At 44.4% G+C, this 26,627-nt stretch overlaps 1 protein-coding gene across 1 annotated transcript in view; it reads left to right on the top strand.

The window, feature by feature from the left end:
- The first annotated feature begins 1,279 nt into the window (after nt 1-1,279).
- RMDN2 (regulator of microtubule dynamics 2) overlaps nt 1,280-26,627 on the top strand; it is a 113,214-nt gene continuing 87,866 nt past the window's right edge. The window contains exons 1-2 of the mRNA XM_068232144.1: nt 1,280-1,379; nt 17,083-17,853. Of these exons, the coding sequence (XP_068088245.1) occupies nt 17,420-17,853 (434 nt within the window). The 5' untranslated portion in view covers nt 1,280-1,379; nt 17,083-17,419. The remainder of the gene's footprint in view (nt 1,380-17,082; nt 17,854-26,627) is intronic.

Below are 26,627 nucleotides of genomic sequence, written 5' to 3'. Positions count from 1 at the left end.
CACGGCTTCTGGGATTCGTCAGCGTTCCCGCTGACAAGGAAGTGCCACCGCGCGTCTCTCAGCCGCACGGTGGCTAGTGGAAACAGGCCCTCAGTGATGCACTTCTCTAACAGAGAAGCCAGGGGTGATACAGAAGTTATAACATAGCCAAGATGGCAGCTGCGATTTTTAAATTGTAATCAAACGAAAACTATTCAGTGTAGAACGGTGATTCATGCATCAAATGCAGTAGCAGCAGTGGCTTTGTGGAGGTGCGGTCCATACTTGTGCATGCAGATATTGTCACACAAAATTATTTGTGAATGTTTTCTTGATTGTGTAATTAATGTATTAGTTTGGCTTTAATGCTGCTTTGTAGAGATGATATGCATCAGCAGCAGATCTCACCCCGCCCTATATTCTTCAACATTAACCTGTTTAATTTTGCATTTGTTCACACTAAGGGCGTTTTCGGGATTTTTAAAGTGCCAGCGATTTTGAAAATTGCCCTAAAAGCGATTGTGCAATGATTCCCTATGAGAGTGTTCACATCTGAGCGGTTCAATTATGATCCGCTCACCAAAGCGCTGCCTTACCATTTTTGGGGTGATTTGCCTATTATGGCAGGTTTTTTGCAAAACGCTGGCGTCAGCGATTTCAATTTTAAATGTAAACAAGGCCTAAAAGAGGGACAAATGAGGCTCAAAGAGGTTTAGGGGAACTTGGGACCTCCAAAATAGGCATACTTCTAAGTGATCATCATCATATCTCCCAATTTTTTGAGATAAGAGGGACACTTAAGCCACACCCCTAATCATGCCCTTGGCCCACCCCTAGTCAGCAATACCATATAGATTTCATAAGAAAAATACTTTGTTTTATCATTCAAACCACACTGGTCCTTTCTATCCTGATTCATTTTCCTTCATATTTACATTTTAAAAGAAATATATCAAGGATAGGAATAAAGTTTAAACACATTTTTTTTCTGTAGAAAAATACAAATATTTACATAGATCTGTAATTCGGTCCTGAAAGAGGGACAAATGAGGAAGAAACAGGGACCAGGTTCCCAAAGAGGGACTGCCCCTCCACCATGAAGCAGGTCAGAAATACTCTGTATGCTAATAAGCAGATACATGTGGCAGACTATGGATGACAGGCACGGAGTAAAAGCATTAGGTAAACCACACAGGAGGTCATTAGCCACACCTGCTGTCACCACACTGTCCCCTAGAGAGACATTCACAGCCAATACCACCTCCCATGTGCGTCAGAAAGGAGGAACCTTCACTCCCCCGGAACTAATGTTGCCATAGCTGCTGAAGAAACCGAGCCTCTCTCTTCTGCACACTGAAGTGTCAAATAAGAGCAGCTGGGTGTCTGGGGCGCGTCCAAGGGTGAGTAATTGGCTGAGGGGCTACATGTAAATAGGCATCAGATCTCCGCCGGGGGCTCCACCTAGTGTCATAGGGGCAGCGCACAGTCCTATAGCAGTGACTGATCGGTGCAGTCAGAGAAGATTGTCAGAGAGGCAGCACACAGTCCTATGACAGCGACTGATTAGTACAGTCAGAGAGGATTCATGTGATCAGCTTTACCTAGAAGGCAGGATGAGCGGATTTATATTTCTGCAGCAGCACTATATTGCTCTGAGCTGTCCCCCCTTCTAGCCACGATTTTTACTTTTAAAGGGGAATTTTACTTGAGTTGGTAAAAATGAAATGCGTTCAGAACAACTTCATATATTGCAAGGATTATAAGCAAACCATATTTCAGCATTCTTGGTGTCAAAGTTTGTTGCCATACAGTAGATTAGTGTAGTTACACAAAAATGAACAACAATGCTTTATACTTTGTGCAGCAAATTATTTAAAGGGGTTCTGTGAAATGTAAAAAAACCAAACAGACACTTACCTGGGGCTTCTATAGGCCCCCTGTAGCTGTCATGTCCCGCGCCGTCCTACTATGATCATCCTTTCCCAAGCGCCAGTCCTGGTAAAATTAGCCCTCTAGTGCGACTGGGGCTAACTTTGGAACTCACAGTAAACAAAGAGTCGGCAGAGATTGCTTGCCTGTATATGTCGCCGCCTGTGATAACTTTCAGAAAATAAATTAGAGAAAAGAAAGATTGGTACTTTTCCGTTAACCGGGCGCATCCACTAGGTGGTGATAATTACTATTTCCCCCTTCAGGCTGCCATGGATAGGAGGGAAAGATGTAATTCTGGTGGAGTTTTATCGCCACCTAGTAAATGCGCCCGGCTAACGGAAAAGTACTGAATGATTTTACAACGGACACTTACAACACTGACTAAATAATTCATAAATTAACCACATTAATATTGTAAAAAAAAATAAACAATTGTATTATGTTTTTTTGACTACAGTTATTATTTTTTATTTTTATAGCACCAACATCTTCTGCAGTGCTGTACATAGCACTAAACAAATAGTAGGGAACATTAGATACATGAGAGGTTCAAAAACTCTGTACACTCAGGCAGGGCCGGATTTCTGGAAAGGCCACAAAGGCCACGGCCTAGGGCGATAAAATCAGATACGATAAGAAGGGCGGCATGACTTGGAGAGAGAAGAGGTCATATGTCAAAATTAATCACCTCTTCTGGTCCCGCAGCGCAGCCAGCCAGCACCCTGCTCTGCACTAATAGCTGAATTCCAGAGTTCCCCAATTCCAGCAAGTCTCTCTCTCAATCAACATCTGATGTCACCTCATCTGATGATCAATTCCTCTTATCATGATCATACAAGTTGATGTGAGAAATACCAGGGATTTACATTACAAAGCAGATAGAACTAAGTTCCGCTGAGTTTTAATGCAGGCATTCAAAGACATCAGTGAACCCTGCTAATTTCTTCACTTTCTCCTTTACAGTTTTGACACTGACCCCAGCAGCTGTTAATTACACTTTCTTATCTCTATAGTCTACTTAAATTTATGGCTTTAGGGTTTTTTTTCTTCCTAGCCAGCAGTGGTCTCAGTTAACTCTTTCCTGACTCATTTTCTGTTCCTACCATCTATGAGAGGAATAAAAATGCTGTTTGCTTTACTTTCATTGCTAAACTGTCACTGTCACCTGAGCTGTTACTACCTCTATGCTAGTCTGTATAGTTTGGCATCCTTCTCCTTTCTTGTAGCAGTAAAGCATTGTACCATTTTAGCCACAGCGAAAGCAGAGAGTTTTGAATGAGGATGATACCATTTATTGGCTTAAAAGAAAAAAAGTTATCTTTCTGTGAATAAGCCTTCTTAAGACTTTGTTCCTGTATACTGTCAATATGTTAGAGCACACCACCATATGTACTTTCAACATTCAAAAGAGATACATAGATTTTTCAAATATAAATAAATATCATTCAGATGCTTTAAAGTGGAGCTGAACTCTTGCACAGGACAGAAGGAAAACATAGAAAAATCTACCTTGTATTTTTTTAGAGAGCCTGTGTAATTCCCCCTCATCTGTGTCTTATCTGACGTTGTAATTTGATCTCTCCTGTGTCCCCTGACTGCCACAACATCTAAGCTAATTTGAAAGCACAGGATGTTAACAATATGTCTGCTTCCATGAAAGCAGGAAGTAGACACTGCCGATTGATTGCAGGATTTGTATCAGCTGTAACAAAGAAATGTTTTTTTTAAAGGTTATTATGTTATTGTGTATCTTTTGAAGCAGAGAGGAAGTTCTGAGTTCAGGTCCGCTCTAATTACAACCAAACATCCAAAGTGGGTAATGACAGGATGTTTGCTACTTACCTGTTCTCTGTTTCTCTCCATTGAGCTGTCCTGTCACCTGTTTGTGGCTCTGACTGCAGCCAGTCTCACAGAGGACAAAGAAGCAGCGCATGCTCTGGCCACTCACGCTCCCTGTCACCTGTTTGTGGCTCTGACTGCAGCCAGTCGCACAGAGGACAAAGAAGCAGCGGATGCTCTGGCCACTCACGCTCCCTGTCACCTGTTTGTGGCGCTGACTGCAGCCAGTCTCACAGAGGACAAAGAAGCAGCGCATGCTCTGGCCACTCACGCTCCCTGTCACCTGTTTGTGGCTCTGACTGCAGCCAGTCTCACAGAGGACAAAGAAGCAGCGCATGCTCTGGCCACTCACGCTCCCTGTCACCTGTTTGTGGCTCTGACTGCAGCCAGTCTCACAGAGGACAAAGAAGCAGCGCATGCTCTGGCCACTCACGCTCCCTGTCACCTGTTTGTGGCTCTGACTGCAGCCAGTTTAACAGAGGACAAAGAAGCATAGCATGCTCTGGCCACTCACGCTCCCTGTCACCTGTTTGTGGCTCTGACTGCAGCCAGTCTCACAGAGGACAAAGAAGCAGCGCATGCTCTGGCCACTCGCGCTCCCTGTCACCTGTTTGTGGCTCTGACTGCAGCCAGTCTCACAGAGGACAAAGAAGCAGTGCATGCTCTGGCCACTCACGCTCCCTGTCACCTGTTTGTGGCTTTGACTGCAGCCAGTCTCACAGAGGACAAAGAAGCAGCACATGCTCTGGCCACTCACGCTCCCTGTCACCTGTATGTGGCTATGACTGCAGCCAGTCGCACAGAGGACAAAGAAGCAGCGCATGCTCTGGCCACTTGCGCAAGTTTTCTGCTCCTGCCCAGATGTGCACAGCAACCAACGCCAGTATAGTGTTATGCATTCTTGACAAGTTCATATATCAGCGTCATTTCTCAAGTATGCATACCCAGAACACTATTGGCTGCTGTGCACTTTCGGGCAGGAGCACAAATTGCAGGAATTATTGAGCAGACAGAGCATCCTCTGATTCTTGGCTGAATGGGAGGCAGAGCAGCACAACTGAAATGAGCCCATTCAAACCAATGATCGATAGTCAGTGTTGGTCAGAATGTTTTTTGGTAGTGGTGGTGGTGGCGGGGGAGGTCAGGGGGGGGCGGTAGATGACAGCAGGCCTAGGGCACTGGAAAGTACAAATCCGGCCCTGCACTCAGGACATCCAGCAACACAAGTACAAATACATGCATAGTTGCAAGACAAAAAGGACTCAGGAAATTTGAGCGCACAATGCGCCGCCATAGGCCGTACTGTGAATTATGGCAATACAGTATAATCTTGTTATAGTAAACTACAAGGGACTGGAAATAGTGGTTTACTATAACAGAAGTTTACTATATCAGAAATTATCCTAGAAATAGCCCAGCATGCCCTGGTACATTCTCTGCTAGGACCAACTCTGTCCTCCCAGTGGAGGTACAGTACAAGCACTTGTGCATTTGGTGGACTACAAGGTTAAGTATACCTTTGGGCTGCATAACCAGGCTGGACAAATTGCTGGTACAGTATCCAGGGCTCCTTAAAAATTGCAGCCGTCACAGAATAGAGGCAACAACTCGCTTCCTGAGAGTGGCTCAGATATGTGCATGTGAGAGACTTGCAGCACGACACGTGCTGCAAGTCTCTCACGTGCACATATCTGAGCCACTCTCTACAAAACTTTCTGCTCACACTCGAACCAATCCTGAAGCCTCTCTTTAAAATGCAGCCAATCATGATAAGCCACTTGCATCTGTAATGTACGTGGCTCTGATTATGATACCTCTGTGGGCGGAACTTAGCACTCTCCTCGCCACTGTCCTTAGTTTTGCAGCTAGACGGCCTGCTCTGATCTGCACAGCAAGTGAAAGTACCCTGTATTGCGCTCCACATGCTACCAAGAGTGTCATCGCTATCTAGGGACAAGATACCCAGGAGTGCATAAAATCCTGTGGGAGGACCATGAGGTTACTTTTATTGGTGATTGCAAAGTGGAAGTGGTAACACTGCATCCTCTTTTGTTTACATCCACATTATTCCTAATTTTTCACAGGATGCATGTACAGTACTGTATATCCAGTACCGGTGCCATACTTCTTGTCTTACAAATGTTATCTGGCATCAACTCACCTGCAACGAGCCTGAAGAGAGCAGTGGGTTTCAGACTGACCTATGACGCATGCGCCGCCCACTTTTTACTATATTCAGAGTCAGCTGAAGGGGCCAGAAAACATTTTTACTATAACAGAAGTTTTAATATATCTGGGTTTACTATACCAGGTGTTGCTCCCATAGACTTATAATAGAGATTGGCCCTGGACCCGCAGAGTTTATTATAACTAGTTTATAGTGTAGCTGGAAGTCAGATTTACATATTTGCCCTGTGTCTATTAATGCCGCTGGGACTTTTGCAGGTGACTGGTGAGCCGTCTTTCATCTTCACCCTGCGCCCAAATTTCCTGGCACCGTTTTTGTATGCATTGACATAGTTATTGTGTGTTTTGAGACATCACCAATACTGGTGCATTTTCATATGATAAATTACATCAGAATAAGAAACACTAGGACAGTGATGGCTAACCTTGGCACTCCAGCTGTGACAAAACTACAAATGCCATCATGCCGAGTTATGCTTAGAGCTGTCAGAGTATTGCAATGCTTCATGGGACTTGTAGTTCCACCACAGCTGGAGTGCCAAGGTTAGTCATCACTGCACTAGGAGAAGGACAGTTCCTCTATAAGTTATGTACACATGCTAGATGACATTCAAGGCAGCAGCTCTGCTCAGAATCTAGCATGTGTACAGGAGCCTTACTATCCCTGGTATGCCAGATCTTTAGCATCAGCAATGCCCAAGGGACCCTTGAGTGCATTGCTCTCCCCCCCCCCCCCCCCTCTGCCTATTAGAAGGCAAGCCCTTGTGCACCATGAACTAAAATATTGCTTCCCTGTGACATTTGTTGTGTCTTCTGTTTCTACCCTTCTTTAATGAAGGGAGTCATGTGAGAGGCTGTCTTTGCCAGATAGTGGTTGCTCAGGAGTGGTTGGAGTCAGCACACACCTGCCTTGGCACAGAATAATGACATTCTACCTTACTTACCTATAATATTGTACCACCAGCAGTTTTTACAGTGTCATTTTTTTACTGTATAATTTGGAATGAGGTAATGGCACCTTTTAGGATATACGGTAATCAAGTAATGGTTGCATAGTATCTGAACTCATGATGTGACACCTAAACCAGTTTCAGAAGAGCTGTCCTATGGAATACGTTTTTGTGCGTGAGGAAATGCATTAAAACTAAAATAAATCAAAATGTTACAACTTTATTAATTTTGTCAATTCAATTCGTGTAAAAATGCATGAAAACACACTTTGGGGTAGGTTTATAAAAGAGCAACACAATTTTGGTTTACGTATAACAATTACCTTGTTTGCCAGTAAAGACATCAACTTTTCAATAAGACTGAGGCTAGGTTCACAGTGATCAGTTGCATAACTCACACATTATAATGACTGAACTGCAATGGAGTCTGGCCATAAAGCCTGCATGCAGCGAGTTAGAATAATGCGATCCGTTACTGTGAACAGGCCCATAGAATTATATGGGTAGTGAGTTGGCATGCAGAATTATTCTGCAATGCGACTGAGCACTGTGAACCGAGCCTGACACTTTATTGACTAAACAAAACACCGCTGTGATGTACCTGAAAGTACTCCTGTCTCTGCAATGTGCCAGTTTGCATCATGCAACATTAAGGTCGCATTCACAGTGCCACGTTGCGGAGCTGTGTTATATAGTCTTATAACGCAACTTACTGCACTGCAATACTAATCCTATCGGCCATTCACAGTGCGACATTAAAGTTGCATTGAAAAATGTTGCGTTGTGGTAACTCACTGCTTGCAGTGCGTTACCTCTCAACGCAGACACGTTGCGACTTTAACATTGCATTAAAACGCACCGTCCAACTGTGAATGCGACCTTAAGCAAGTGGTCACTGTTGGTTCCATGGCCCCCAGGCTAGGTGGGACTTTTGTACCACTCCTTGAGTGCCATTTATGAAAAATAGAAGCTTCCATTTTGAAGGTGTTCTGGTATCAATTTGACTCCGAGAAAATATATATATATATATATATATATATATATATATATACATACATACATACATACATACATACATACATACATACATACATACATACATACATACATACAGCATCTCACAAAAGTGTACACCTTTTACATTGTTAAAATATTTTTTTTATATCTTTCCATGGGACTACATGGAAGATATGACACTTGGATACAATGTAACGTAGTCAGTGTACAGCTTTTATAACAGTGCAAATGTACTGTCCCATCAAAATAACAATATATTAATGTCTAAACCACTGGCAATAAAGGTGACTACACCTGCATAGGCAAAAATGGTGCTGGAAATTTGGGTGCAGCAGTCGCTGCCATAGGCCGTAATGGGAGTTACGGATACTACTGGACTTCGGCAATAATTTGGGCGCTGTCGAGAGACAGCGCCCAAAGTATAATAAAACGATCTTCCAGTTCCCGCAGGCAGCAGTTTCGGTGACTGACTAGTAGTCAGCCAGTGCGCCTCCACGGCTCTGGCCACGCGCGTACTCGATCGCACTCTCGCTACCATGGTTGTCCTGCGCAGGCACAGTACACATACTACATACATACGTTTGTGTGCCACGCGTTCTGCACCTGCGCAGGATGGTCACAGCGACGGGAGCTCGATCGAGTACACGCTCGGCCAGGGCAGTGCAAGCGCATTACCGAAGCTAGCTGCCTGCGGGGAATCGGAAGATCGGATTGAGATGGTGTGGGCACAGGACATCTGCAGAGGCTGGGGGAAGTCTCAGGTATGTGAAACTTTTTTTTTTTCTTTCTTAGCTCAGTTAAAGAGAACCCGAGGTGGATTTTACAAATCCTAATTGCATACAGAGGCTGGGTCTGCATATAATGCCCAGCCTCTGTTGCTATATTATCTCCCCCCAGGCCCCCCCCCCCCCCCCCCGAGCTCTGCTATGCCCCCCAAAGTAAACCGCCCTGCTAGCAACACACAGCGTGTCGCCAGCAGGCTGTTTACATGTATACTGTCATTCTCGCCGCTCCCCCGCCCGCGTCCCTTCCCTCTCCGCTGATTGGAGGGAAGGACGTGGGCAGGGAGAGGCGACATAGAGAAGGTGTAGGGAGCGGCGAGAATGACAGTATACATGTAAACAGCCTGCTGGTGACGCGCTGTGTGTCGCTAGCATGGCGGTTTACTTTGGGGGGCATACAGCGCAAGGGGGGCCTGGGGGGAGATAATATAGCAACAGAGGCTGGGCATTATATGCAGACCCAGCCTCTGTATGAAATTGGGTTTTGTAAAACCCACCTCGGCTTCTCTTTAAGGTTCCCTTTAACACTGCTGAGACTCTTGCAGGAGCAGGGTGACCCGTTTTTCAGCTTCACCCTGTGCCCAAATTTCCCATAGCCTTAATTACATGAACATGAGCACACCCTAAGTCAGTGATGGCTAACCTTGGCACTCCAGCTGTGACAAAACTACTAATCCCCTCATGCCTCTGACTCCCCGAGTTTTGCTTAGAGCTGTCACAGTATTGCAATGCCTCATGGGACTTGTAGTTTCACCACAGCTGGAGTGCCAAGGTTAGCCATCACTGCCCTAAGTGAAGCATGTCAAAGTTCTGCCCAAAGTGTCAATATTTTCTGTGGCCACTATTATGGCTCTGCAGCACCTGCATTTCCCCTTACACTTATAGATTGCCATCCAACGCGACAAAATGATCAATTCCTCTTTGATCAGAATTGATTTTGAGAGCAGTTGTTTCCTTCCACACACCGCACATTGATTTTTAACCACCTTAGCGGTATGGACGAGCTCAGCTCGTCCATTACCGCCAGAGGGTGCCGCTCAGGCCCTGCTGGGCCGATTTTGATCAAATAAAGAGCAGCACACGCAGCCGGCACTTTGCCAGCCGCGTGTGCTGCCCGATCGCCGCCGCTCTGCGGCGATCCGCCGCGAGCAGCGGCGAAAGAGGGTCCCCCCAGCCGCCTGAGCCCTGCGCAGCCGGAACAAATAGTTCCGGCCAGCGCTAAGGGCTGGATCGGAGGCGGCAGACGTCAGGATGTCGGCTGACGTCCATGACGTCACTCCGCTCGTCGCCATGGCGACGTAGTAAACAAAACACGGAAGGCCGCTCATTGCGGCCTTCCGTGTTACTTTTGGCCGCCGGAGGCGATCAGAAGAACGCCTCCGGAGCGCCATCTAGTGGGCTTTCATGCAGCCAACTTTCAGTTGGCTGCATGAAATAGTTTTTTTTTAATTTAAAAAAAACCCTCATGCAGCTGCCCTGGCGATCTTAATAGAACGCCAGGGTGGTTAATAGATTGCCATGGGACTCTATTGGAAATTGTGCACACTGCAGCACTGCACTGTTGGATGCGGAGTGCCACTATAGGCCATTGATCTACAGCCGCTCCTGCCCCACCCCCAATCAAACTACATTTTCTGTTCTGTCAGATCGATTGAATTTTGGTCAGAATCAATTGAAGTACAATTGATTTAAAATTTCGGGGGAATTGATTGCCAGCAGATTTGATCACAGTGACTGAATCGGCTAGCAAGGGAACAGTAAAATCAATCCATGTATGGGCAGCCTTAAAAGTTTGAAGTGGTTCCATTGGGGGACTGGAACAGGGGAATAGCTCAGGAGGTGCTAGAAGAACGGTAGATATGTTGTGTAGCTGAGTTCAGCATCAGCTACATTTTTTTGGATCAGTTTTGAGCTGCATAAGGGCTCAGACACACTATAGCGCTTTTCTGAGCATTTTTAGCTATCAGCGCTTTCTGAGAGCTTTTAAAAAACGGCTCCCATTGACTTAAATAGTGATTGCAGTAAAATCATGTGATTTTTTTTTTTTTTTGCGCGATTTTACCACGATAAGTCAATGAGAGCATTACAAAAAAGCTCTCAGAAAGCAGCGATGGCTAAAAAGCACACTGAAAAGCACTTATAGTGCTTCTGAGCCCTAAATGTTGCATTAGATTAGATTTATTTGCATCTTATTGACCATCCCTACTGCTTACTGGACATTATATGCAAAGCTTGTCCACTAGCAGCACTAAATGCATTTAAAGTAAAGTACCCCTGAACTGAGAGGGGGTTTGATTATGCTAGTTGCAGTTGTGTGAATCGTGCTGTGACATACCGTATTTATTTCCTTTTAAACAATACCAGTCGCCTGGCAGTCCTGCTGACCTCTTTGGCTGCAGTAGTCTCTAAGGCCCAGTGCACACCGAGCGGTTTTTGGAGCGATCCGCCGGCCGCATCCGCCTGGAAAAATGCTTGGCTAATGTATTGCAATGGGATGGTGCACACCGGCGGTTTGAGGTTTTTGCCAAGCCGCAAACGCGCCTCCTGCTGCGCGTTTGCGGTTTGCTAAAAAACCTTAAACCGCCGGTGTGCACCACACATTGAAATACAATAGCCAAGCGTTTTCACTGGCTGATGCGGCTGGTGGATCGCATACAAAATCCGCTTGGTGTGCACCCGGCCAAATATCTGCTCTCTGCTCCCAAAACCGCTAGCGTTATGACGATCTGCTAGCGGTTTTGGTGTGCACTGGGCCTTAATCACACACCTGAAACAAGCATGCAGCTTATCCGATCAGACTTCAGTCACCTGATCTGCATGCTTGTTCAGGGTCTATGGCTAAAATATTAGAGGCAGAGGATCAGCAGGAGAGCCAGGCAATGGTCAAAACTAGAATGATAAAAATGCTTTTATTAGGGCAATAGCAGCCCCCCCCCCCCCCCCCCACATATATAGTGTAAATGACTTGGCTTCTACAGCAAGAGAAGCAAATGCTTAGAGCAACTGTATATTTTCCTGTCCTTTAAATTTTAAAGCATTACTCCAGTTTGAGATACATTTGATACTTTCAAGACAGAATAGTGAGATAAGAAACTGTGTTAATGGTATCTGTTGCCTGTCTTGTATTGCTATGCCTTTAAAAGCTTTTAAGGTATCAAATGTACCCAGTGGGAAATATTCTGTTTTTCTTCATTACAATGGGAGTCTGTCCACACTTGACAGTGGTGTATGTCAGAGAGCTCAGCTGGCTTCTGTGTTTACTTGTACACATGGCTACAAGCAGAGCCTGAAGCAATGGTCGTCTATTCGCGTTCTTTCGACATGGGTACAGGTGTGCGATCACATGAACGTTGTTTAGCGTTGTGTGGCGATAACCGTCTGGACGGATTGGACCTTTAAAGGGACTCCGAGCAGTGCAGAAACTATGGAAAGATGCACATCATTTTAAAGCTCTCTTTCTCCTCTTTCCAATGATATATAAACCGCCACCCTACGCCTTTTAGTTTTCGCTATTTTCGCGATTGAAATTGCCGCGGCCGCGATTTCGATCGCGAAAATAGAGAAAACTAAAAGACGTAGGGCAACGATTTAGGTGTCGTCAGAAAGAGGAGAAAGAGAGCTTTAAAATGATATCCATCTTTCCATAGTTATATTGTATTACACAGGCCGACTTTTTGTCAAAGTCAGCAGCTGCATTCAGCAGAATGGAGCTGCTGACACTGGGGAAAGTGTCCTCCTGTGTAATACAATATAACTATGGCTTGATGGATATCATTTTAAAGCTCTCTTTCTCCTCTTTCTGACGACACCCAAATCGTTGCCCTACGCCTTTTAGTTTTCTCTATTTTCGCGATCGAAATCGCGGCCGCGGCAATTTCAATCGCGAAAATAGCGAAAACTAAAAGGCGTAGGGTGGTGGTTTATATATCATTGGAAATAGGAGAAAGAGAGCTTTAAAATGATATGCATCTTTCCATAGTTTCTGCACTGCTCGGAGTCCCTTTAAGGGATACCCGAGGTGACATGTGACATGATGAGATAGACATGGGTATGTACAGTGCCTAACACACAAATATCTATGCTGTGTTCCTTTTTTTTTTTTTTCTCTGCCTGAAAGAGTTAAATATCAGGTATGTAAGTGGCTGACTCAGTCCTGACTCAGAAAGGAAGTGACTACAGTGTGACCCTCACTGATAAGAAATTCCAACTATAAAACACTTTCCTAGCAGAAAATGGCTTCTGAGAGCAGGAAAGAGATATAAAGGGGCAATACTTCGTAGATTTTAGCTCTGGCATACTTCAATGAATTTGTCATTGAGCAAAAACAATAAAACAGTAAAAACTTAAAAAGTAGAATTAAACATAAAATAAAACTGAAATATCTTAAAAAGTAATTTTTAGGAGAAGGAGGATAGATACAATCGTTTATTTCATTTGTGTATTTTCGCCTCGGGTGTCCTTTAAGATCCCGGATGACTGCCGTGCAACGTACCACGATCACTTGAAGTCTTATTCACACCCGTCGTGGGACGTCGTGCATTCCCGCCGGCCGGAAGATGGTTCGGGAAGAGCTCGTCGTCAAGGAATGTCGCTGGATTCTTTTTCCTTCATCACAAGGTGAGTATTCAGCTTAATAGATACATTTAGGCCAAGTTACCATTAGGGTGTTGTGATGTGATGTAACGGAGGCAGCTCAAATTGTACCTGAGATGTTGTACAAAGCAGCATTTTTACTTGCCTTGGGCTTCCTCCAGCCCAATGTCCATGGGCTCCCTTGCCATCCTCCCGGGCAGCTCTATTCTTCTACAATCTTCCCCAGTGATAGGGTCCAGTTGCATCAGTCACTCTGCACTGTGCATGCCCGGCTGTGCAGGTCGTACTGCGCTCTTCTAGTAACACTTTCACCTTCCTGACACTTATCATTAAAGGGAACCAGAGAGGATGAAATATACATACCTGGGGCTTCCTCCAGCCCCATACGCACGGATCGCTCCCACGCCGCCGTCCTTCGCTGCCTGGATCCGCCGCCACCGGGTCCCGTCATTGCCGCGAGTCGGCCGGCGGACGGGGCCAATTCTCCGCATCTCAGGGTGCTCTCTCCGTACAGATACGCATGTGGCTGCCTACTGCGCAGCCGCATGCGTACGGGTATGGAGGGAGCCCCTGTGATGCGGACAATTGGCCGCGTCCGCCGGAAGTGACGGGCCCGGTGCCGGCGGCTCCAGGAAGCGGAGGATGGTGGCGTGGGAGCGATCCAGGCTTATGGGGCTGGAAGAAGCCCCAGGTATGTATAAAATCATTTTCTATTTTGGCTGGCCATTCCTCTCTGGTTCCCTTTAAAGAGGAGCTGTCAGCCATACTATTTCAGGAAAAAAAAACATACTGTATATATAAGTAGATAAATACTTGCTCTATTTACATAACATATGTATTGCACTACCCACGTTTTGATTTTAGCGATTTCTGTACAGTAAAAAAAAAGAGAAAATCCTTCTTAGCATTTCCCATTTTAACTGTGGCTATTTTGAAGCCAATCCTGATGTAATTTCCTCCCTTAGGCCCGGTTCACATTAGCGGTCGCCGTCCGGAATCGCCGTGCCGGAGCCGGACCGCATGCAGAAGTGACGGAACGGACGCACGGCATAGCAATGAAAGCCTATGCGTCCGTTCACATGCGTCCGTTTCGTCCGGACCGGATCCGGACTTCGGCATAAGACCCAACATGCGCTATTTTTTGGTCCGGCTCCTCCGGCAGCCGTATCCGGAGCGGAGCCGGACTGCACCATCCGGCCAATACAAACCAATGAGAACCGGAGAGCGCACAACACACTGGCTAAAAATCCGGATGTTCTACCCCACTTCCTATGCGTATTGTAGCGGCGATTTTGGATGGGGACACATGGGCAAGCATTTTGGAGTGGAGCAGCAGTGACTTTAAACGTGCTGGAGATGTTGGCAGTATGTCGGAGGTGAGTGCTAAACAGCGGAGGGCCTGATTCCACAGGTCCACCTTCTGCTGACCTCCCAGACCCCAACATTTTTATTCTATTTCTACTATCTTTTGCCAAACGGATCCGGATCGCATCCTGATGAACACCTGATGCAACCTGACCGGATCCGGATCGGATCCGGATCAGAACCGTACGGTTCCGGTCCGGATCCGGTCAGGTCATCCGGTCCGTTTGGCAGAGAACCGCAAGTGTGAACCGGCCCTTACTCTCCTCTGTTTGATTGGGTATGTACCGTTCACAATAGCCCTTCACTATAGAAAGTGCATTGTCTCAGCATGAGAAATATTGGCCAATCAGAGAGGAACAGAGGTGTGAGAGGGGAAAACAGGAGGGAAAGAGGCTTCAGTCAATTAGTCTGCATTAGTTAAGTCTGAGGGGAAAGTTGAGAAGTAAAAAAGCACAACCCAGCATGCCCTGCAACTTCCTTTGTGCGTACCAAATTTCTGCTAATCTCTTCAGTGACGGCATTTTGCCTAAATGGTGGTTGAGGGGCGGTGCTCAATCTTCTTCCTGTGGGTTAGCATGGAGTATTTCATTCTGATGTGTACTCCTCTTCCCTGTAACTGAATGGTTGGTACCATAGGACTAGAGACACTGAGATGCTGGAAATGCTGCTTCCTGATATGTACAGACATCTGGGTAAACCCTTAAAGAGAACCCGAGGTGGGTTTGAAGAATGTTATCTGCATACAGAGGCTGGATCTGCCTATACAGCCCAGCCTCTGTTGCTATCCCAAACCCCACTAAGGTCCCCCTGTACTCTGCAATCCCTCATAAATCACAGCCGTGCTGTGAGGCTGTGTTTACATCTGTAGTGTCAGTCTCAGCTGCTCCCCTGCCTCCTGCATAGCTCCGGTCCCTGCCCCCGTCCCTTCCCTCCAATCAGCAGGGAGGGAAGGGATGCAGGTGGGGACTGGAGTTCTGCAGGAGGCGGGGAGAGCAGCAGACTGACACTATAGAGATAAACACAGCCAGCTCTGACAAGCTGTTTGTCAGCAGCGTGGCTGTGATTTATGAGGGATTGCAGAGTGCAGGGGGACCTTAGAGGGGTTTGGGATAGCAACAGAGGCTGGGCTGTATAGGCAGATCCAGCCTCTGTATGCAGATAATATTCTTCAAACCCACCTCGGGTTCTCTTTAAAGAGTCACTGAAGCGAGAAAAAAAAATTATGATATAATGAATTGGTTGCGTAGTATGGATAATTACTAGAAGATTAGTACCAAAAAAAATATTCTCATATTTCTATTTTCAGTTTTATAGTGTTTTTTTATAACATTGCATGATTCTCTAATATTTGCAGTTTACACACTACTCTCACTTACCTTCCAATGTACAAATGCTTATAAGTGTATTTCTATAACACACAATCATTATTAAAAAAAAGTATTCAACTTTGCATGCGTTTTGCGCTTTCCCAAAATTGCATTTGCAGCACATCTAATGTATTGGAATGGCATTGTAATTGTTTTGTGTTTTCTGCATTTAAAATTCTTGTATATGCAGAAAAATAGTGTTTAGCACAAAATATCCTGCAGGAGATAAACTTTCATATTAATGAACTTCCTTTATATTCACTGAAAAATTGCTATCGAAAATTTGCATACAAATGCAAACAAAAATCGCAAAGCCAGGCACAAAAAATAAAAATGCCCCAATGAGCGCAAATGCAGATTTGTACATGTGGGAAATCACATGGAGAAATTGTAATGAGAGGTGCGAATGGCCATTTGGGGCCCTTTTCCACTGGTTGCGATCCACTTCAAGAAGCGGATCACAGCCCTTTTGCCAAATAGCACCATGATTTACATGTACATTGCAGTGCTCATTTTCTGTTAGCGCAGTTTGGTTTTGCCTGAATTGCAATCGCTGGGTTGCACAATTTTTGGTGTGATTGCGCTTTTTACTCCTCGGCTTCACGACGCAATCTCGGCGAGTGTAAATTACAGGTTGCGTGATCACAACGCAGTGCGATTGCAGTTCCCCTTTCTAGTGGAAAATGTCCCTTATGGTGCCCATACATGGTACAATTTTTTTCAGTTTTTTTTTTCGATTAGATAATTTAGTTCGATTATTCCGTTAGATTGAATAAAATGATTTTTCCAACATGTCCGTTCCTTTTTCATTGAAAAACGGGATAATAGTTTGTTTTTCTTGAACGAAAAAAAGATTCGTTTAAACTTAATTCAATTCAATCGTTTTGGTCGAATAAACGGGAAAATCTAATGTTTTTATTGTAACGTGTATGGGCATATTAGTCTTATCCTAGCTGTGTGTCTTTATGAGTTCGTGTGTGGTGTTTTTTTTCAGTACTTGAATACACCAGTCTGTTCAGTACTTTCCTGGTTACTTAACAACCTAACTCTTTTTGACCTTTTGTCTGGCAGATTACAAAAAAACTGAAGCAGCGACTTTGGACTTTTGAAAGCGAGATGCTCCAATACATAGGCATAAACCGGGGACTCATGGCCTTCCTACACATGCTGTCTTCTTGGTGGCAGCCTTCATAAGCAGAATGTTATCTGATGCTGGAAGGTTGTATAAATCTAGCTGGAGGAAGAATGTAGCCTTCTGCATTGTGAACTTTGTAGTGGTGTGCTGCCAACTTACTGATAAGTAAGCACACACAAAAAAAATTATCAGTGATATTCCCTTTGCTGATAGTATGAGCAGTAGTGAGCATTTGCAGCTTTGCTTGTGAATACCACCAGTGCAGAAGAGAAAATGCCTCACTCGGAGAACCGTACCTTAGTTTTGGGAGTCCTTGCTGGAGTAGCTGGAGTCAGCATTGCCTTGTTTTGTTGGAGAAGGTATGGAAAACCTGGCCAGTTTTTTGACACGCGTGACAAATGGTCCACCACTGCAAATGTGGATGTTCAGGACAACCAAGGAGCAGTCATGGTCCTGCAAGGTCGCCAGCTGCAGATCCTGGAGAAACTGAGCATCTTGCTGAAAAGTGTAGAGGACCTCAAAGAGGAGGTGAGATTTCTAAAAGAAACCATTCCAAAGTTAGAAGAGCAAATCAAGGATGAGCTTTGGGGAAAGAATGATGCTCGCAAAATCAGTCCACAGCACAAAAGCCTTAAAAGGAAGAGAAGCGAGACAAGTAAAGGCACGGCGGAATACCCCAGCTCTGAAGAAGCAGAAAGTGAAGGAGGGTAAGAATAAATATATTTATTACTATTGAATCCTGGGCTATAAAAAACTAGCATGGAACTCCAGCCAGATATTTGTCTGAATTTGAGTAGTCTGGTCAAAGTTAGATCCTCTGCCAGGTCTTCTTGTATATACTTAACACCCTCACTAATGACTGGTTCATTCGGACATCTGTCAGTAGTGCAAATGCAAATAGAATATCACGCATTACCCTAGCCATGTTCGCTTTACATTGTTAACTTGGGTTGCACTAATTGCGCAATGCACGCTATGTAATTGGCGTAAGTAATGGTAAAAGTAAGCACTCCCTGCGCACGGCATTTAGTAAATATGGCCCATGGTGTGCTGCTGTATACAACTGATTCTGAGGCCCACCTAACAGCATTAGGAAGGTATTGGTTTCTGCCAAGACACACAGTTGCATTAGTTGAGGAAAGGTTTGGTTACTGCCAGTGTAAATGCCTGTGTGAAGCATCCCTTAAAGGACAGGTGCGAGGTGATAAAAAAAAACAAGATCTACTTATCTGGGGCTTCCTTCAGCCCCTGGCAGCCTATCTGTCCCTCGCCGCAGCTCCGGTGTCCCGGGGTCCCCTCCATTGCAGATGCCAACCTCGCCAAGTCGGCATCTTTTGCGCCTGTACGACCGCGAGGCCATGCAACTTCATGGACGAAGCCCCAGGTAAGTAGATCTTCTTTGTTTTATCTACTCACACCTGTCCTTTAACGCTAATCTGGGGCATAACAATAGCATCCGTGGGGGCCAGCTGTTCCTCCCTTCCCCCACCCTCATGCAAAGTATCACAGTGGAGCGCTGTGTAAATACATTTACCTGTTCTTGTTGCAGCTCCTCCTCCCCTAGCAGCCACTTGCTCTATGCTGCCCCCTCTGGTTTCTGATCACGTGACAAGCATTAGGAGCCAAGCATGCAGTAGAGTTAGACTGCCAGGACTCGGGAGGATGAGAGACCCGGTGGAACTGAAGCAGGAAAATATTTTTACACAGCGCTCCGCTGCATTTACTCTGCGTCTGCAAGGAGTAGGGAAGGGGCTCCAGGGCAGGAGTGGGACACGGTGCTGCAGGGGGCCCCATAATGTTCTGTTTGCTAGGGGAGCCACAGGGGTTTTGTTACGCCCCTAACACTAAAGGGAGTGAGGAAATGCCATGTGAATGCTACCATAAGGAGCCACTGCACTAGCAATTTGCCAATTGCAGCGCAAAGTGCGAAATGGCCCTTATACTTTGTTTTTAATTACTTATTTTTATTTCTTACTTCTAGTATACAAAGGTGTGAACCTTTATGTGAGAGGACACTATAGTTTAACTGGTTTGTTTTCCACGGTTCATTTACTTCAATCATTTACTTTAGCACAAGACAAGACACAGAACATTTGTCTTGCGCTTTTCTCCAGGTGGACTCAAAGTGCCAGAGCTGCAGCCACTAGGGTGCACCCTATAGGCAGTAGCAGTGTTAGGGAGTCTTGCTCAAGCTCTCCTTACTGAATAGGTGCTGGCTTACTGTACAGGAAGGGCCAAGATTCGAACCCAGGTCTCCTGTGTGAGAGGCAGTGCCCTTAACCAGTACACTAGCATGGGACCTTAAAGTGCATGACCGGGAGGGCACGTGCATGAATGGCAGTGATTTGTAATGGGGGGGGGGGGTGTACATTCTACATCCTAAAACCTACAGCAGCACTGAGTAGGACGTAGAAATTACATTCTGAAACGATAAGCAGTTAATCAATAGGACTACCCATTCTACTCAATGGATTAGTTTTTGATCTCTCCAGTGTGAATGGGCCTAATACTTTGTAAACAAATAGCTCAATGTGCTGACAAATGGAAACATTATCGCATAGTCTGATAAGTTCCTGCTAGCCAGAGCAACCTTTCCTCAGCTGGTAATCCCTGATTTTATCTGCTTCTGTCACACTGACATTGAGGTTATGAGAGTCCATGAAATGCGCAGTTATTGTACTATGAATGAATATGTAATGTGAATATGCAGTTTTTTTCATGTGCAATTTTAGCCTCAGCAGCTCTAGCCATCATATTCAAAATAGTTTACAAGCACTATATGATAGTGCCAGAAGATCAGTTATCGGGAACCATAAGCAAGCTTTTACTTCTTGCAGGCCTCAAACCCCTGTTCTATTATCTGCATCTTGCAAGTAACATGCTGAGCTCAGCTGGTTCTCTGTTATTTGTGCCCTGCTGGTTGTTTTGCTGGAATGGTATTGATATTAATTGGTGCACAGTGGTAAAACCATCAATATCCCCTATAGATAATTGTAGAAAAATTGTACAGTCTTAAAATTATTTAGTAAAAGGGTAGGCAGCATGGTGGCGTAGGGGATAGCACTCTCGCCTTGCAGTGCTGGGTCAGGGAGTTTGTATGTTCTCCCCATGTCTATTTGGGTTTCTTCCGTGCACTTCGTTTTTATCCCACGTCCCAAAAACATACAAATAAGTGTATTGGCTTCCCCATTAAACATTGGCCATAGACTACGCTAGACCTATGACTGTGGCAGGGATTAGATTGTGAGCCATTCTAAGGTACAGTTAAGTGACAAGAATACAAACTCTGTACAGTGCTGCAAAAGATGTCAGTGCTAAATACAGTATTTTTCAGACTATAAGACACACTTTTTCTCCCCCCAAAGCGGGGAGAAAAAGCAGCTGCATCTTATAGTCCAAATAAAGGAAGTCCTAGAGTTACGTACGCCTGTTGATAAGAACCACCGTTATTAGCCACCCCTCATAGATAGCCAGATGTGCTTCTTTATTAGCCTCCCCACCCTTTATAGATAGCCAGATATGCCCTTCTAACCCCCCCAGTATAAATCGCCACATGAGCGCCTTTATTACCCCCCTTAAATAGCCAGCTGGTCCCCATTATTAGCCACTCCCCTTCATAGTTAGCGTGATGTGCCTTTACTGTCAGCCTCACCATGCCTTATGAACCACCGGTTCCTGGCGTGATGACATCATCAAACCAGGACCCGGTTTATTCAGCATAGTGAGGCTGACAGCAGTGCAGTATGAAGGGGCGCCTGATCGCTGCTGGAATGAAGACAGGTTAGAGGTCCTTACTGAGTAATCCTCCATGCTGCCCGATCACAGCAATGGGGGGAGGGGATCAGGCCGGGGGAGGGGAGGGCGGGGATCGAACTCCATGGAGGGGATAACTAATTAGTGTAGATAGGGAGAGGATTTAATAAGGGCAGGTGCAGTGCAGTGCTCATTGAAATCTTCAGAATATTCACATCGTCGAGCTTTCCAGGGGTTCTGCAACAATGTGAATGTGCTGTAGCTGGGTAGTAAAGTGGTATTCATGGGTACTTTATAGGTGCCCACTAATGATACAATTTTGTTGTAAAATCTTATCAAATGTATGTAGTAGAACGGTAAACTGAGTGAATATTCTTTAAATGGATACTTACTTTAAATAGTCTCTCACATTACATAGAAGTGGTAGGATTGTACAGTCAAGGTTGTATCATTATTGGGCCTTTACCCAGAAATCCTGCTGCCAGCACTCACCAGGCTTTACAAGCTGATTTTTTTGTTTTACTGCTAAGCCAACAAAAAGCATATAGGTGATTGCAGGTATCATCCTATTATTGCTGTACCTATGTTATCTTTGCTTGCTTGTACCACACTGCTTAAACATTACTTCAGGCTCACTACGCATGTTACGTAAAGCTCCTTATGGATTTTTCACCTTAACCACCTATGTGGTTTTAGATGGTATATCTACGTCCCACAGGACTTCAGTTCCTGCACAGATATTCATCTATTGTGGTGGGTGGCCGCCACTCTCTCCCGCGCGGGTACTCGTCTTCTCCCGTTAGAGGAGAGCTGAATGAATGGCAACGTAGTTCCCATTCACTTTAATCTAAGTCCCCGTGTCAGTGATTGCTGGCATCAATGAGATGCCGAGGTCATTTATAACACTTCCATGCATTACTTCCTTTTAGCGTACTTATGGGGTGCTAATAGGAAATAATGCACAAGGACATCTTGTGGCCAAATAGTAAAATTACACCTACATTCCTTTATTTTAATAAAAAGACCCATATATACATTTAAAATTAACCCCTTACCTCCCATCCTCTCCCATAGTTACCTAAATAAATTATATGCATTTAAATCGATACAAAAATAATTACCTTAGGGACTGAACTTTTTTAATATGTATGTCAAAAGGATATATTAATGTCATTTATGAAATTATGGGCTTGTAATTCGTGATGGATGCAAAATTGAAAAAAATGCACCTTTATTTCCCCCCAAAAAATATTGGCGCCAGGGGCGTAGCAATAGGGGGTGCAGCGGTAGCGACCGCATCGGGGCCCTTGGGTCAGAGGGGCCCCAAGGGGCCCTCCCACAACTACAGTATTAGCTCCCTATTGGTACTGTGCTCATAATAATCACTTCTATAGATACTTTTAATATTGGTAATCATTAACAAACTGTTCCCCATCCCCTTCTTGCACCTCTGACACTGTAGTTGCCATTGGCAGGTTTTGGTGCGCCGTATCAATTGTTATGTATAGAGTGCTTGGGGGGCCCCATGTAAAACTCGCATCGGGGCCCACAGCTCCTTAGCTACGCCACTGATTGGCGCCATACATTGTACTAGGGAAATATTTTAAATGTTTTAATAACCGGGACAAATTGGCAAGTAAAATGTGTGGGTTTTAATTACAATATCATGTGTTATTTTAAAAAATATAATGGCCAAAAACTGAAAAATAATGAATTTTTTCAATTTCTTTCTTATTTTTCCTGTTAAAAAAAAATTAGAATAAAATAATTGTTAGCAAAATGTAGCACCCAAAGAAAGCCTAATTGGTGTAGAAAAAAAACAAGATATAGATTGTTTCATTGTAATATGTAGTAATAAAGTTATAGGTGAATGAATGGAAGGAACGCTGAATATTGCTCTGACACAGAATGGGAAAAACCCCTCGGTGAAGTGGTTAAAGCAATACTGAAATGAGCTGAAAAAAAGATAATAATTAGATCCTCTGTTATATAGAAGTTAGAGGGCGCTGCTAGTAATTACAAAAGGAATATTTCCAATGGGGATCGGCAAATCCGCACTTCCTCCCGCTGCAACCTAATAGGTGGGTTATACCCCTTATCCCACCTCAAAAAGGATCATCCATATAGAGTATAAGGGGCGCTGGAAAGTATTATACATAAAATGTAACACCTGCTACAGTTCCCCTTTACGGGTTAAAATTCTTTATTGTGCAAAATTGCAGGATAATTTTAAGCTAAAGTACGTCACAGCTTTAAGGGCCCGTTTCCACTATCGCGAATCCGCATGCGTTGCCCGCATGCGGATTCGCACAGTCAATACAAGTGGATGGGACTGTTTCCACTTGTGCGTTTCCCCGCACGTTTTTCTGTGCAGAAAAAATCTGCAGGGTAGGGCCCTCAGAATTCGCCTGCGTGTGGAATGCAGGTGAATCGCACGCAATGTATTTAATAGGGAAATCGCATGCGTTTTCCCCATGCGTTTTTTGCCGCGATTTCGCATGCGATTTCGCATAGGTATTAATGTTAATTTACACAGGCAGTGACATGGTTAAATTCGCATACAGCCTTACCTATGCGAAATCGCATGCGAAATCGCGGCAAAAAACGCATGCGGAATCTCACCCGCATGCGATTTGCCTGCGGTGATTCGCCGGCGATTTCGCAACGCTATAGTGGAAACGGGCCCTAAGGAAAATTCCTCATTCATTCATGGACCACATCACTCCTCCACATTCCCAATCATACACGGGTGATCTGGTTCCCTTAAGAAAAATCTAAAAAATTGTGCATATGCATAGTTTAACACTAATAAAAGTTTATAAAAATATATATAAATGTATCTACAGGATCTTCTCAAAAAATTAGCATATTGTGATAAAGTTCATTATTTTCTGTAATGTATTGATAAACATTAGACTTTTATATAGTTTCGATTCAAATACACACAACTGAAGTAGTTCAAGCCTTTTATTGTTTTAATATTGATGATTTTGGCATACAGCTCATGAAAACCCAAATTTCCTATCTCAAAAAAATAGCATATTTAATCTGACCAATAAAAGAAAAAAACAAAAAAAGTCAACCTTCAAATAATTATGTTCAGTTATGCACTCAATACTTGGTCGGGAATCCTTTTGCAGAAATGACTGCTTCAATGCAGCGTGGCATTGAGGCAATCAGCCTGTGGCACTGCTCAGGTGTTATGGAGGCTCAGGATGGTTCGATAGCGGCCTTAAGCCTTAAGCTCATCGAGAGTGTTGGGTCTTGCGTCTCTCAACTTTCTCTTCACAATATCCCAGATTCTCTATGGGGTTCAGGTCAGGAGAGTTGGCAGGCCAATTGAGCACAGTAATACCATGGTCAGTAAACCATTTACCAGTAGTTTTGGAACTGTGAGCAGGTGCCAGGTCGTGCTGAAAAATGAAATCTTCATCTCCACAAAGTTTTTCAGCAGATGGAAGCATGAACCCACTTTTGAACCAGAAACAGCGGCAGAAGCGCCTGACCTGGGCTACAGAGAAGCAGCTTTGGACTGTTGCTCAGTGATCCAAAGTACTTTTTTCGGATGAAAGCAACTTTTACATGTCATTCGGAAATCAAGGTGCCAGAGTCTGTAGGAAGACTGGGGAGAGGTAAATGCCAAAATGCCTGAAGTCCAGTGTCAAGTACCCACAGTCAGTGATGGTCTGGGGTGCCATGTAAGCTGCTGGTGTTGGTCCACTGTGTTTTATCAAGGGCAGGGTCAATGCAGCTAGCTATCAGGAGATTTTGGAGCACTTCATGCTTCCATCTGCTGAAAAGCTTTATGGAGATGAAGATTTCATTTTTCAGCACGGCCTGGCACCTGCTCACAGTGCCAAAACCACTGGTAAATGGTTTTCCTGACCATGGTATTACTGTGCTCAATTGGCCTGCCAACTCTCCTGACCTGAACCCCATAGAGAATCTGTGGGATATTGTGAAGAGAAAGTTGAGAGACGCAAGACCCAACACTCTGGATGAGCTTAAGGCCGCTATTGAAGCATCCTGGGCCTCCCTAACACCTGAGCAGTGCCACAGGCTGATTGCCTCCATGCCACGCCGCATTGAAGCAGTCATTTCTGCAAAAGGATTCCCGACCAAGTATTGAGTGCATAACTGAACATAATTATTTGAAGGTTGACTTTTTGTTGTTTTAAAAACACTTTTTTCTTTTATTGGTCGGATGAAATATGCTAATTTTTTGAGATAGGAATTTTGGGTTTTCATGAGCTGTATGCCAAAATCATCAATATTAAAACAATAAAAGGCTTGAACTACTTCAGTTGTGTGTATTTGAATCTAAAATATATGAAAGTCTAATGTTTATCAGTACATTACAGAAAATAATCAACTTTATCACAATATGCTAATTTTTTGAGAAGATCCTGTATATCACAAGAGTCATAGTGATATTGATAAAGGTGAAGTCCCTTATGCTGATCACTTTAGCCAATTGCCAAGAGAGACAAGTGTATTCCTAGCAGTAAAATCTGTACTGCGGGATGTGCTCACCGCAAGTGTCACAGAATACTCAGTTTGTATTAGGAGATCACTAAATACACTGGAGGTATGCTCACCAACCCGCTCTGCGTATATCAGATCCGCACTCCTCTCTGGTCATCCAGGCTTGATTACCGCTTAGCATGTCTTTCCACGGAGGCACACAAGTCACTTCCAATTATGGATGGCCCTGCGCCGGCTGCGTCGCTCACGCTTCTCTTCTGGTGGTAGTTCCGGTCTACTGACTCTGCAGGGGAGACGTCACCAACCTGTGCATCTCAGCTCTGCTGTTGATGCTGCTTCCCTGCGTTCCACCTACAATCCTGTGTGGTGCTGTGAATATACACTTCGTGGGTGCAGGCAGCGGTGTCCGGATAATGAACGGGGTGCCCCTTGTCACTTTTCCAAAAATCAAACCCAACTGATTAACATGTTTCAACTGACTCGGCAGTCTTCATCAGAATCATTGGATCAGCAGTTCCCAGTGGCCATATTTATATTCAAAGATCCCCAACTTTATTTTTCCTTTTGATCATTTAAAGAGACAGTGTTCCCAGTATTCACATTGTATTCAGGGACAATCCTGGTATAAAGTCCATTAACTACACACGGTAAGGGATGTCAATTATATCTTAGAATACTGAATAAAGCAATTATTCATAAAACATACCCAATATAGGGAAACAGTTAATATACTATATATAAAAAAAATCTATAAAAATCTATATATAAGGATAATCAATCATCAGATGAACAAAATTAAAACAATGGGTAACCAGTCACTCTTAGGGAACCAGAACCCCGTTTCCCACCACACAAATCAGCCCGAATCAGATAATCCTCCCCCACAAGTGAGTGAGTATGACCACACTATTTGCAGCCAATCAATCAAAGATTGTATAGCATATTCCCTAACCTAATCCGTCCTCTCCCCATATAAGAAGGGGGGGTTGCAAACATCCCTACTTCAGAAAACCATGGATTTCTAGTTCTTCATTCAGCCCCCTGGGTGCCAGGGTGTTCAGATTGAAAATCCATTTACTCTCATGTCTGGACACCCTGGCCATAAAATCCCCCCCCCCCCCCCCCCCGGGGTCCCCATGGACTATTTCTATCCCAAAATACACAATTTCCCAAATACAACATTTATGAAAAATCTTGAAGTGCTTGGACAACGGATGCCCTTCCCAACCTTTATATATATATA

This window comes from Hyperolius riggenbachi, chromosome 4, assembly GCF_040937935.1.
Source record: "Hyperolius riggenbachi isolate aHypRig1 chromosome 4, aHypRig1.pri, whole genome shotgun sequence".
In the NCBI taxonomy this organism is placed as follows: Eukaryota; Metazoa; Chordata; class Amphibia; order Anura; family Hyperoliidae; genus Hyperolius; species Hyperolius riggenbachi.
The sequence above is the reverse complement of the archived record's forward strand: the minus strand, read 5'-3'. Positions and strand labels throughout refer to the sequence as shown.